The 13480-nt window shown below is 56.6% G+C and overlaps 1 protein-coding gene across 1 annotated transcript; it reads right to left on the bottom strand.

The window, feature by feature from the left end:
- Positions 1-9905: 9905 nt before the first annotated feature.
- Positions 9906-13233, bottom strand: LOC138467380 (putative uncharacterized protein DDB_G0285119). The gene is made up of 2 exons (XM_069607336.1): positions 13226-13233; positions 9906-11016 (listed from the first exon to the last, which is right to left on the bottom strand). Exons 1-2 carry the CDS (start codon positions 13231-13233, stop codon positions 9906-9908), a joined length of 1119 nt encoding a protein of 372 aa, XP_069463437.1.
- Between the last annotated feature and the right edge of the window lie 247 nt (positions 13234-13480).

The following is a 13480-nucleotide window of genomic DNA, read 5'->3' as shown; positions in this document are numbered from 1 at the left end:
TTGCGCCTCTGGACATCTCACTCCACCGCCCTGACATCTCCCCACCCACCAAACTCAGGATCATCTCACTTCACTGGCATTGGGCTTCTTAGCATTTCACTCCACCGCCCTGGCATTTCCTCAACGCCACATTCAGGATCATCTCACTTCACCGGCATTGCGCCTCTGGGCATCTCACTCCACCGCCCTGGCATCTCCCCACCCGCCACACTCAGGATCATCTCACTTCACTGGCATTGCGCTTCTTAGCATTTCACTCCACCGCCCTGGCATCTCCCCACGCGCCACACTCAGGATCATCTCACTTCACCGGCATTGTGCCTCTGGACATCTCACTCCACCGCCCTGGCATCTCCCCACCCCGGCGTTGCGCCTCTGGGCATCTCACTCCACCACCCTGGCGTCTCCCCACCCCCAACACTCAGGATCATCTCACTTCACCCCCTGGCATTGCGCCTCTGGGCATCTCACTCCACCACCCTGGCATCTCCCCATCCTCCACACTCAGGATCATCTCACTTCACCATCTGGCATTGCGCCTCTGGGCATCTCACTCCACCGCCCTGTCATCTCCCCACTCGCTGCACTCAGGATCATCTCACTTCACCCCCTGGCATTGCGCCTCTGGGCATCTCACTCCACCGCCCTGGCATCTCCCCACCCGCCACACTCAGGATCATCTCACTTCACCCCCTGGCATTGCGCCTCTGGGCATCTCACTCCACGCCTTGGCATCTCCCCACCATCCACACTCAGGATCATCTCACTTCATCGGCACTGCGCCTCTGGGCATCTCACTCCACTGCCCTGGCATCTCCCCACCCGCCACACTCAGGATCATCTCACTTCACCGGCATTGCGCCTCTGGGCATCTCACTCCACCGCCCTGGCATCTCCCCACCCACCACACTCAGGATCATCTCACTTCACCCCCTGGCATTGCGCCTCTGGGGATCTCACTCCACCGCTCTGGCATCTCCCCACCCGCCACACTCAGGATCATCTCACTTCAGCGGCATTGCGCCTCTGGGCATCTCACTCCAACGTCCTGGCATCTCCCCACCCGCAACACTCAGGATCATCTCACTTCACCCCCTGGCATTGCGCCTCTGGGCATCTCACTCCACACCTTGGCATCTCCCCACCCGCCACACTCAGGATCATCTCACTTCACCGGCATTGCGCCTCTGGGCATCTCACTCCACCGCCCTGGCATCTCCCCACCCGCCACACTCAGGGTCATCTCACTTCACCAGTATTGCACCTCTGGGCATCTCACTCCACCACCCTGGTATCTCCCCACCCGCCACACTCAGGATCATCTCACTTCACCCCCTGGCATTGCGCCTCTGGGCATCTCACTCCACCGCCCTGGCATCTCCCCATCCTCCACACTCAGGATCATCTCACTTAACCCCCTGGCATTGCGCCTCTGGGCATCTCACTCCACCACCCTGGCATCTCCCCACTCGCTGCACTCAGGATCACCTCATTTCACCGGCTTTGCACATCTGGGCATCTCACTCCACCGCCCTGGCGTCTCCCCACCCCCAACACTAAGGATCATCTCACTTCACCCTCTGGCATTGCGCCTCTGGGCATCTCACTCCACCGCCCCGGCATCTCCCCACTCGCTGCACTCAGGATCATCTCATTTCACCGGCATTGCACCTCTGGGCACCTCACTCCACCGCCCTGGCATCTCCCCACCCGCCACACTCAGGATCATCTCACTTCACCGGCATTGTGCCTCTGGACATCTCACTCCACCGCCCTGGCATCTCCCCACCCGCCACTCTCAGGATCATCTGACTTCACCCCCTGGCATTGCGCCTCTGGACATCTCACTCCACCGCCCTGGCATCTCCCCACCCCGGCGTTGCGCCTCTGGGCATCTCACTCCACTGCCCTGGCGTCTCCCCACCCCCAACACTCAGGATCATCTCACTTCACCCCCTGGCATTGCGCCTCTGGGCATCTCACTCCACCGCCCTGGCATCTCCCCACCCGACACACTTAGGATCATCTCACTTCACTGGCATTGCACCTCTGGGCATCTCACTCCACCACCCTGGCATCTCCCCACCCGACACACTCAGGATCATCTCACTTTACCCCCTGGCATTGCGCCTCTGGGCATCTCACTCCACCGCCCTGGCATCTCCCCACCCGACACACTTAGGATCATCTCACTTCACTGGCATTGCACCTCTGGACATCTCACTCCACCGCCCTGGCATCTCCCCACCCCGGCGTTGCGCCTCTGGGCATCTCACTCCACCGCCCTGGCCTCTCCCTGCCCGCAACACTCAGGATCATCTCACTTCACCCCCTTGCATTGCGCCTCTGGACATCTCACTCCACCACACTGGCATCTCCCCACCCCGGCATTGCGCCTCTGGGCATCTCACTCCACCGCCCTGGCATCTCCCCACCCGCCACACTCAGGATCATCTCACTTCACCAGCATTGCACCTCTGGGCATCTCACTCCACCACCCTGGCATCTCCCCACCCGCCACACTCAGGATCATCTCACTTCAGCGGCCTTGCGCCTCTGGGCATCTCACTCCACCGCCCTGGCATCTCCCCACCCGCCACACTCAGGATCATCTCACTTCACCCCCTGGCATTGCGCCTCTGGGCATCTCACTCCATCGCCCTGGCATCTCCCCACCGCCACACTCAGGATCATCTTACTTCACCGGCATTGCGCCTCTGGGCATCTCACTCCATCGCCCTGGCATCTCCCCACTGCCACACTCAGGATCATCTCACTTCACCCCCTGGCATTGCGCCTCTGGACATCTCACTCCACCGCCCTGGCATCTCCCCACCCGCCACTCTCAGGATCATCTCACATCACCCCCTGGCATTGCGCCTCTGGGCATCTCACTCCACCGCCCTGGCATCTCCCCACCCGCACACTCAGGATCATCTCACTTCACCCCCTGGCATTGCGCCTCTGGGAATCTCACTCCACCGCCCTGGCATCTCCCCACCCGCCACTCTCAGGATCATCTCACATCACCCCCTGGCATTGCTCCTCTGGGCATCTCACTCCACCGCCCTGGCATCTCCCCACCCGCACACTCAGGATCATCTCACTTCACCCCCTGGCATTGCGCCTCTGGGCATCTCACTCCACGCCTTGGCATCTCCCCACCTGCCACACTGAGGATCATCTCACTTCACCCCCTGGCATTGCACCTCTGGGCATCTCACTCCACCGCTCTGGCATCTCCCCACCGCCCCATTCAGGATCATCTCACTTCACTGGCATTGCGCCTCTGGGGATCTCACACCATCGCTCTGCCATCTCCCCACCCCTCACACTCAGGATCATCTCACTTCACCGGCATTGCGCCTCTGGGCATCTCACTCCATCGCCCTGCATCTCCCCACCCCCCACACTCAGGATCATCTCACTTCACTGGCATTGCACCTCTGGGCATCTCACTCCACCGCTCTGGCATCTCCCCACCCGCCACTCTCAGGATCATCTCACTTCACCCCCTGGCATTGCGCCTCTGGGCATCTCACTCCACGCCTTGGCATCTCCCCACCTGCCACGCTGAGGATCATCGCACTTCACCCCCTGGCATTGCGCCTCTGGACATCTCACTCCACCGCCCTGGCATCTCCCCACCCGCCCCACTCAGGATCATCTCACTTCACCGACATTGTGCCATTGGGCATCTCACTCCACCGCCCTGGCATCTCCCCACCCGCCACTCTCAGGATCATCTCACTTCACCCCCTGGCATTGCGCCTCTGGACATTTCACTCCACCGCCCTGGCATCTCCCCACCCCGGCGTTGCGCCTCTGGGCATCTCACTCCACCACCCTGGCGTCTCCCCACCCCCAACACTCGGGATCATCTCACCGGTATTGCGCCTCTGGGCATCTCACTCCACCGCCCTGGCATCTCCCCAACACCACATTCAGGATCATCTAACTTCAGCGGCATTGTGCCTCTGGACATCTCAGTCCACCGCCCTGGCACCTCCCCACCCGCCACACTCAGTGCCATCTCACGGGCATTGCGCCTCTGGGCATCTCACTCCACCGCCCTGGCATCTCCCCACCCCCACACTCAGCATCATCTCACTTCACCAGCATTGCGCCTCTGGGCATCTCACTCCACTGCCTTGGCATCGCCCCTCTGGATCATCTCACTTCACTGCCTTGGCATCGCCCCTCTGAGCATCTCACTTCACTGCCTTGGCATCACCCCTCTGGATCAGCTCACTTCACTGCCTTGGCATCGCCCCTCCATATCATCTCACTTCACTGCCTTGGTATCGCCCCTCCATATCATCTCACTTCACTGCCTTGGCATCGCCCCTCCATATCATCTCACTTCACTGCCTTGGCATCGCCCCTCTGGGGCATCTCACTTCTCTGCCTTGGCATCGCCACTCCATATCATCTCACTTCACTGCCTTGGCATCGCCCCTCTGGATCATCTCACTTCACTGCCCTGGCATCGCCCCTTCGGATCATCTCACTTCACTGCCTTGGCATCGCCCCTCTGGGGCATCTCACTTCACTGCCTTGGCATCGCCCCTCCATATCATCTCACTTCACTGCCTTGGCTTCGCCCCTCTGGATCATCTCACTTCACTGCCTTGGCATCGCCCCTCCATTTCATCTAACTTCACTGCCTTGGCATCGCCCCTCTGAGCATCTCACTTCACTGCCTTGGCATCGCCCCTCCATATCATCTCACTTCACTGCCTTGGCATCGCCCCTCTGGGGCATCTCACTTCACTGCCTTGGCATCGCCCCTCTGAGCATCTCATTTCACTGCCTTGTCATCCCCCCTCCATATCATCTCACTTCACTGCCTTGGCATCGCCCCTTTGGATCATCTCACTTCACTGCCTTGGCATCACCCCTCTGAGCATCTCACTTCACTGCCTTGGCATCGCCCCTTCGGTTCATCTCACTTCACTGCCTTGGCATCGCCCCTTCGGATCACCTCAAGTCACTGCCCTGGCATCGCCCCTCTGGGGCATCTCACTTCACTGCCTTGGCATCGCCCCTCCATATCATCTCACTTCACTGCCTTGGCATCGCCCCTCTTGATCATCTTACTTCACTGCCTTGGCATCGCCCCTCCATATCATCTCACTTCACTGCCTTGGCATCGCCCCTCTGAGCATCTTTCTTCACTGCCTTGGCATCGCCCCTCCATATCATCTCACTTCACTGCCTTGGCATCGCCTTTCTGGATCATCTCACTTCACTGCCTTGGCATCGCCCCTCTGGGGCATCTCACTTCACTGCCTTGGCATCGCCCCTCTGAGCATCTCACTTCACTGCCTTGGCATCGCCCCTCCATATCATCTCACTTCACTGCCCTGGCATCGCCCCTCCATATCATCTCACTTCACTGCCTTGGCATCGCCCCTCTCTATCATCTCACTTCACTGCCATGGCATCGCCCCTCCATATCATCTCACTTCACTGCCTTGGCATCGCCCCTCTGGGGCATCTCACTACACTGCCTTGGCATCGCCCCTCCTGAGCATCTCACTTCACTGCTTTGGCATCGCCCCTCCATATCATCTCACTACACTGCCTTGGCATCGCCCCTCTGAGCATCTCACTACACTGCCTTGGCATCGCCCCTCTGGCATCTCACTTCACTGCCTTGGCATCGCCCCTCCATATCATCTCACTTCACTGCCTTGGCATCGTCCCTCTGAGCATCTCACTTCACTGCCTTGGCATCGCCCCGCTGTATCATCTCACTTCACTGCCTTGGCATCGCCCCTCTGGATCATCTCACTTCACTGCCTTGACATCGCCCCTCCGTATCATCTCACTTCACTGCCTTGGCATCGCCCCTCTGGGGCATCTCCCTTCACTGCCTTGGCATCGCCCCTCTGGGGCATCTCACTTCACTGCCCTGGCATCGCACCTCTGAGCAGCTCACTTCACTGCCTTGGCATCGCCCCTCCATATCATCTCACTTCACTGCCCTAGCATCGCCCCTCCATATCATCTCACTTCACTGCCTTGGCATCGGCCCTTTGGGGCATCTCACGTCACTGCCTTGGCATCGCCCCTCTGGATCATCTCACTTCAATGCCCTGGCATCACCCCTCCATATCATCTCACTTCACTGCCCTGGCATCGCCCCTCCATATCATCTCACTTCACTGCCTTGGCATCGCCCCTCCATATCATCTCACTTCACTGCCTTGGCATCGCCCCTCTGGATCATCTCACTTCACTGCCTTAGCATCGCCCCTTCATATCATCTCACTTCACTGCCTTGGCATCTCCCCTCTGGGGCATCTCACTTCACTGCCTTGGCATCGCCCCTCCATATCATCTCACTTCAATGCCCTGGCATCGCCCCTCCATATCATCTCACTTCACTGCCTTGGCATCGCCACTTTGTGCATCTCACTTCACTGCCCTGGCATCGCCCCTCTGGGGCATCTCACTTCACTGCCTTGGCATCGCCCCTCTGTATCATCTCACTTCACTGCCTTGGCATCGCCCCTCCGTATCATCTCACTACACTGCCTTGGCATCGCCCCTCTGAGGCATCTCACTTCAGTGCCTTGGCAACGCCCCTCCATATCATCTCACTTCACTGCCTTGGCATCGCCCCTCTGGGGCATCTCACTTCACTGCCTTGGCATCGCCCCTCCATATCATCTCACTTCACTGCCTTGGCATCGCCCCTCTGGGGCATCTCACTTCACTGCCCTGGCATCGCCCCTCCATATCATCTCACGTCACTGCCTTGGCATCGCCCCTCTGGGGCATCTCACTTCACTGCCTTGGCATCGCCCCTCCATATCATCTCACGTCACTGCCTTGGCATCGCCCCTCTGGGGCATCTCACTTCACTGCCTTGGCATCGCCCCTCCATATCATCTCACGTCACTGCCTTGGCATCGCCCCTCCATATCATCTCACGTCACTGCCTTGGCATCGCCCCTCTGGGGCATCTCACTTCACTGCCTTGGCATCGCCCCTCCATATCATCTCACGTCACTGCCTTGGCATCGCCCCTCTGGGGCATCTCACTTCACTGCCTTGGCATCGCCCCTCCATATCATCTCACTTCACTGCCTTGGCATCGCCCCTCTGTGGCATCTCACTTCACTGCCTTGGTATCGCCCCTCTGTATCATCTCACTTCACTGCCTTGGCATCGCCCCTCTGGGGCATCTCACTTCACTGCCTTGGCATCGCCCCTCCATATCATCTCACGTCACTGCCTTGGCATCGCCCCTCTGGGGCATCTCACTGCACTGCCCTGGCCTCACTGCTCTGGGGCATCTCACGTCACTGCCTTGGCATCGCCCCTCTGGGGCATCTCACTGCACTGCCCTGGCCTCACCACTCTGGGGCATCTCACTGCACTGCCCTGGCCTCACTGCTCTGGGGCATCTCACGTCACTGCCTTGGCATCGCCCCTCTGGGGCATCTCACTGCACTGCCCTGGCCTCACCGCTCTGGGGCATCTCACTGCACTGCCCTGGCCTCACTGCTCTGGGGCATCTCACGTCTCTGCCTTGGCATCGCCCCTCTGGGGCATCTCACTGCACTGCCCTGGCAACACCCCTCTTGTCACAGTGCAAAGGTTTTTCTCATGGATGGAATGTTGCTGGCACTTGGGCAAAGTGTCACCTACTGATGCAAGTGTGCACGTACACCGGTGTAAGGTGTCTCCCACCTGGCCGCTGATGTGGCCCCTGGACCCGTTACTCCAGGTGTGGCCCCCAGATGTGGACACGAGACTTCAGCCGAGGCCTAGCCTATGGCAGCCCCAGTTCGCAGCCCCTCTGTTTGGGGATGGGGGGGCAGCTGCCCCACCCCCATGCACTGATAAAGCCGCTCAGGGGGTTGCGGGGGACCGTGTGCGCGTGCAGCTCGCGGGACAGACTCCCAGCAGAACGGGCCTTTCTCTTAGTTTGGGGAACAGTTCCGCCCGCACCCCAACCCCCAAACCTTCCTCTGCAGTTTTGCACTATGAGTCCCTGGGGGGTCGTTAGCATGTGTAGCGCTTTTATGTTCCCTGCGTGGGGGTTCCTAATATTGGTTATTATCAGAGTGCGCTCTGCCGGGGCCATAACTAAGCGTTAGAGTCCTCTTGACATAACGCTCCTCGGAGAGAGGGCCTGGAGCAGCGACTGTGAGGTATACATGACCCCCACCCCTGCACCCCTCCACCCTCATGGCAGACTGGCCAGGGAGCATCAAAGCAGCAGGCGGTGATTAACGAGCCATAATCGGACCGCTCGCCCCAGCTTTGTAGAGCTTCTAGATAGAGCGGGCGGCCCGCGCGCCCCCTCCCCCCTGCCCCCACTATCAGCCTGCAGACGGGGAGGCTATTTATAGCAGCCCGAGTTCTAAAAATAGAGCAGGGGGGCTTTGATTGCGTCACTGGGGGTAACATGATCTCCCGAGTAGCCAGGATTAGCCTCACCTTCCACCCCAGACCCCAGACCCCCCGTGACCCCCGCCCCCAAGCGTGGGGATATAAGGGGAAGAGCGAGTGCCCAGCGCATGGATGACTAGCGCACAGCGCCTCTCTGAGCAGTAAACAGCCTCCAGGCGCTCTCGGGACTCCGCGAGGTAAGGGGGCGCCGGTGCAGCTGGGTGCACGAGTTGAATGGAGAAGGTGCGTGAGGCTTAAAGCAACACCCCCTTGGGGGAGAGGAGGTTTTTCTGGGCACAACCTGTGGAGAGAAATCCGTTATTTCTTGGGAGTTCTCTTTGGGAGATGCGTCCTTTATTTACATGCCATGTGTGTAGGCGCTGCTGCCCTGTGCAATATATTGGAAGATATATTGGAAGATGGATCCTTGGTCCAGTGCGCAAACATCTGCTCTTGGAGGGGGCACCTTCTTATTTGCGCGGATTATCTGTAGTGGGAGATGAGTCCCGAGGTCACTGTGTATGTGTCCCGTTCATTTATTTCAAGGGCGCAAATGTATTGCCGTTGAATCGCTATATTGGGAGATGAGTCCTTTAGGCACTTGGTAAATATATAGGGCCGATTGCGAGACGGGCGAGGTGCCCTTCCGCGCCCCCGGCATGTGCATACATTGTATTGGGAGATGAGTCCTGTTGCTCCTTCGAAGCCTCCTCGGGAAGCTGCTCGGTTGGGTGGATGTAACTGGGTCCCCCGCGGTCTCTGGTGTAGACGGCGAAAGGCAGCTCTCTCTGGCCGGCAGCCCTGTTTATCGGTTTGTGTAGCGCTGTTTGGAAACTAGAAGATGAGTCATTTCACCGTGTTTGTAATCTTCTGGTATATAAGAAGACGGCCCACTTGTGTGGTCCTGGTATTTGTGAAGCTGAGTCCTGTATTCGGGTCTGTAGTGTTTTGGTATAGCAAAAGATACCTGTGTGCGGTCTTCTTGGCACATTAGAAGACGAGTCCCTAAGATGCTTGCGATAGCGCTCTTGAGACCTCTTTAGATAATCCGTGTATTCGTTTGTGTAGTTCTCTTCGTATTTTAGGAGATACGTCCTTTATTTGTTTGCGCAGTGTCTTTGGTATTTTGGGAGCTGGGCCCTGTATTCGTTTTGTTTTGTGCGGTGTGTATATGAGGAGTTGAACCCTTTACTCGTTTTGTATACTCTTCCTGGAATTGTAGGCGACGAGTCCTTTATTCGTTTGTGTACTGTTCTTGGTATTGTAATAGATGAGTCCTATATTCGTCTGTGTAGTGTTCGTGGTGTTGTAGGAGATGAGTCCTTTATTCGTCTGTGTAGTGTTCGTGGTGTTGTAAGAGAGGAGTCCTTTATTCGTCTGTGTACTGTTCTTGGTATTGTAGGAGATTAAACTTTTATTCGCTTGTGTACTGTTCTTGGTATTATAGGAGATGAGTCCTTTATTCGTCTGTGTAGTGTTCGTGGTGTTGTAGGAGATTACTCCTTTATTCGTTTGTGTAGTGTTGTTGGTATTGTAGGAGATGAGTCATGTTTGCGTGTACTGTTCATGGTATTGTAGGAGATGAAACTTTTATTCGCTTGTCTACTGTTTTTGGAATTGTAAGAGATGAGTCCTATATGCGCTTGTGTACTGTTCTTGGTATTGTAAGAGATGAGTCCTTTATTCGTTTGTGTACTGTTCTTGGTATTGTAGGAGATGAAACTTTTATTCGCTTGTGTACTGTTCTTGGTGTTGTAGGAGATGAGTCCTATATTCGTTTGTGTACTGTTCTTGGTATTGTAGGAGATGAGTCCTATATTCGTTTGTGTACTGTTCGTGGTGTTGTAGGAGATTAGTCCTTTATTCGTCTGTGTACTGTTCTTGGTATTGTAGGAGATGAAACTTTTATTCGCTTGTGTACTGTTCTTGGTGTTGTAGGAGATGAGCCCTTTATTCGTTTGTGTACTGTTCTTGGTATTGTAGGAGATTAAACTTTTATTCGCTTGTCTACTGTTTTTGGAATTGTAAGAGATGAGTCCTATATGCGCTTGTGTACTGTTCTTGGTATTGTAAGAGATGAGTCCTTTATTCGTTTGTGTACTGTTCTTGGTATTGTAGGAGATGAAACTTTTATTCGCTTGTGTACTGTTCTTGGTGTTGTAGGAGATGAGTCCTATATTCGTTTGTGTACTGTTCTTGGTATTGTAGGAGATGAGTCCTATATTCGTTTGTGTACTGTTCGTGGTGTTGTAGGAGATTAGTCCTTTATTCGTCTGTGTACTGTTCTTGGTATTGGAGGAGATTAAACTTTTATTCGCTTGTGTACTGTTCTTGGTGTTGTAGGAGATGAGTCCTATATTCGTTTGTGTAGTGTTCGTGGTGTTGTAGGAGATGAGTCCTATATTCGTTTGTGTACTGTTCGTGGTGTTGTAGGAGATTAGTCCTTTATTCGTCTGTGTACTGTTCTTGGTATTGGAGGAGATTAAACTTTTATTCGCTTGTGTACTGTTCTTGGTGTTGTAGGAGATGAGTCCTATATTCGTTTGTGTAGTGTTCGTGGTGTTGTAGGAGATGAGTCCTATATTCGTCTGTGTACTGTTCGTGGTGCTGTTGGAGATTCCTCATGTATTCGTTTGTGTAGTGTTCTTTGTGTTGTAGGAGATGAGTCATGTATTCCTTTGCTTGTACTGTTCTTGGTGTTGTAAGAGATGAGTCCTTTATTCGTTTGTGTACTGTTCTTGGTATATTAGGAGATTAGTATGTTCTTCGTATGTGCAGTGTGTTTGATATATTAGGAGACGAGTGCGATATTCGTTTGTGTACTTTTCATTGTATTTTAGAAAACGAGTCCTTTATAGTGTGTTTTTTTGGGGGTATTTTACAAGATGAGTCCTTTATTCGGTTGTTGGCTTTTCTTACCAGTTTAGGAGGTGAGCCCTTTAATGGTACTAGGCCAAGTAGAGGGCGAGGGATTGCACTGTTATTGTGTGTACCAACTAGCATTGCGTAGAACGTCCCGATAGTATCATGAGAGTGGGGTGCAACCCCTCTAATCGTGTCTCCGCACTAGGAAGACACTGCAGACACTGCGGGACCATGCATGGGGGGTCAGCCCTGTCACTGGGCGATAGGTCCCTGTGGGAGTAGGCCCGGCGCGAGGTGTGCGCAGCAGGGGGTGTGCACGTGTGTGACGGGCCCTGTGGGTGCAGGCGAGAGGTGTGCGCAGCAGGGGGTGTGCACGTGTGTGACGGCCCCCTGTGGGAGCAGGCCCGGCGAGAGCTGTGCACGTGTGTGACGGGCCCCTGTGGGTGCAGGCCCGGCGCGAGGTGTGCGCAGCAGGGGGTGTGCACGTGTGTGACGGGCCCCTGTGGGAGCAGGCCCGGCGCGAGGTGTGCGCAGCAGGGGGTGTGCACGTGTGTGACGGCCCCCTGTGGGGGAGGTGTGGCCCCTGTGCACACGGCGGGACGGTGCGTGCAACTTAGGAAGTACACGCACCCCAGTGACCGGACCTTTCTCCCCACAGGACCATGGCCACGTGCTGCCAGCAATGCCTCAGCTCCCGGGCACAGGGGGTGTCCGCCGCAGAGTGCCAGCAGCGACCCACCCACCGAAGAAAAGCGCAGAAAAGCACAATGGACCGACCCTTCCGGTAAGGCCCACCCCGGGACTGCACTGCCCTTCCTACCCGTAGCCCCCTCCCCCTGGGGCAGTGACCCACTGCCCGCCCACCCGGGTAAGTTAGAAGCAGTGGACGGTTGGCTCCGGGCCACACACACGGCTCTGCCAGTGTACCCACAGCACACGCTGCAGCAACATCTGCTTCCCGTGCCAGGGCCCACAGAAAGCTCTACCAATGCGCCTCAATCCTGACCCACAGGACCACGCTATTCCGGTACCGGAAGGCACCCGCACGCAGCTCCATCAATGCGCCTCAATCCTGACCCACAGAACCACGCAGCTCTTTCACTGCGCCTCAATCCTGACCCACAGGACCACGCTATTCCGGTACCGTTAGGCACCCGCACGCAGCTCCATCAATACGCCTCAATCCTGACCCACAGAACCACGCAGCTCCATCAATGCGCCTCAATCCTGACCCACAGAACCACGCAGCCCTATCACTGCGCCTCAATCCTGACCCACAGAACCACGCAGCTCTATCACTGCGCCTCAATCCTGACCCACAGTCCCACACTACCAGAAGGCCCCGCACGCAGCTCCATCAATGCGCCTCAATCCTGACCCACAGTACCGGAAGGCACCCGCACGCAGCTCCATCAATGCGCCTCAATCCTGACCCACAGAACCACGCAGCTCTATCACTGCGCCTCAATCCTGACCCACAGAACCACGCAGCTCTATCACTGCGCCTCAATCCTGACCCACAGGACCACGCTATTCCGGTACCGGAGGCACCCACATGCAGCTCTGTCAATGCACCTTAATCCTGACCCACAGTACCACGCCATTCCGGTACTGGAAGGCACCCCCACGCGGCTCTATCTATGCGCCTCAATCCCAGGCAGCTCCATCAATGCGCCTCAATCCTGACCCACAGTACCACGCCATTCCGGTACCGGAAGGCACCCCCATGCAGCTCTATCAATGCGCCTCAATCCTGACCCACAGGACCACGCCATTCCGGTACCGGAAGGCACCCACACGCAGCTCCATCAATGCGCCTCAATCCTGACCCACAGTCCCACGCTATTCCGGGACCGGAAGGCACCCACTCACAGCTCCATCAATGCGCCTCAATCCTGACCCACAGAACCACGCAGCTCTATCACTGCGCCTCAATCCTGACCCACAGTACCACGCCATTCCGGTACCTGAAGGCACCCACACCCAGCTCCATCAAAGCATCGTAACCATGACCTCCGGCTCCTATCCCAGTACTAGGATCCACACACAGCTCTATCTATGCGCCTCAATCGCAGGCAGCTCCATCAATGCGCCTCAATCCTGACCCACAGTACCACGCTATTCCGGTACTGGAAGGCACCCACTCACAGCTCCATCAATGCACCTCAATCCTGACCCACAGGACCACGCCATTCCGGTACCGGAA

Source organism: Ambystoma mexicanum, chromosome 4q (genome assembly GCF_040938575.1).
Source record: "Ambystoma mexicanum isolate Mex_15411 chromosome 4q, UKY_AmexF1_1, whole genome shotgun sequence".
NCBI lineage: Eukaryota > Metazoa > Chordata > Amphibia > Caudata > Ambystomatidae > Ambystoma > Ambystoma mexicanum.
Note: the sequence above shows the minus strand (reverse complement) of the source record. Positions and strands in the feature narration are given on the sequence as shown.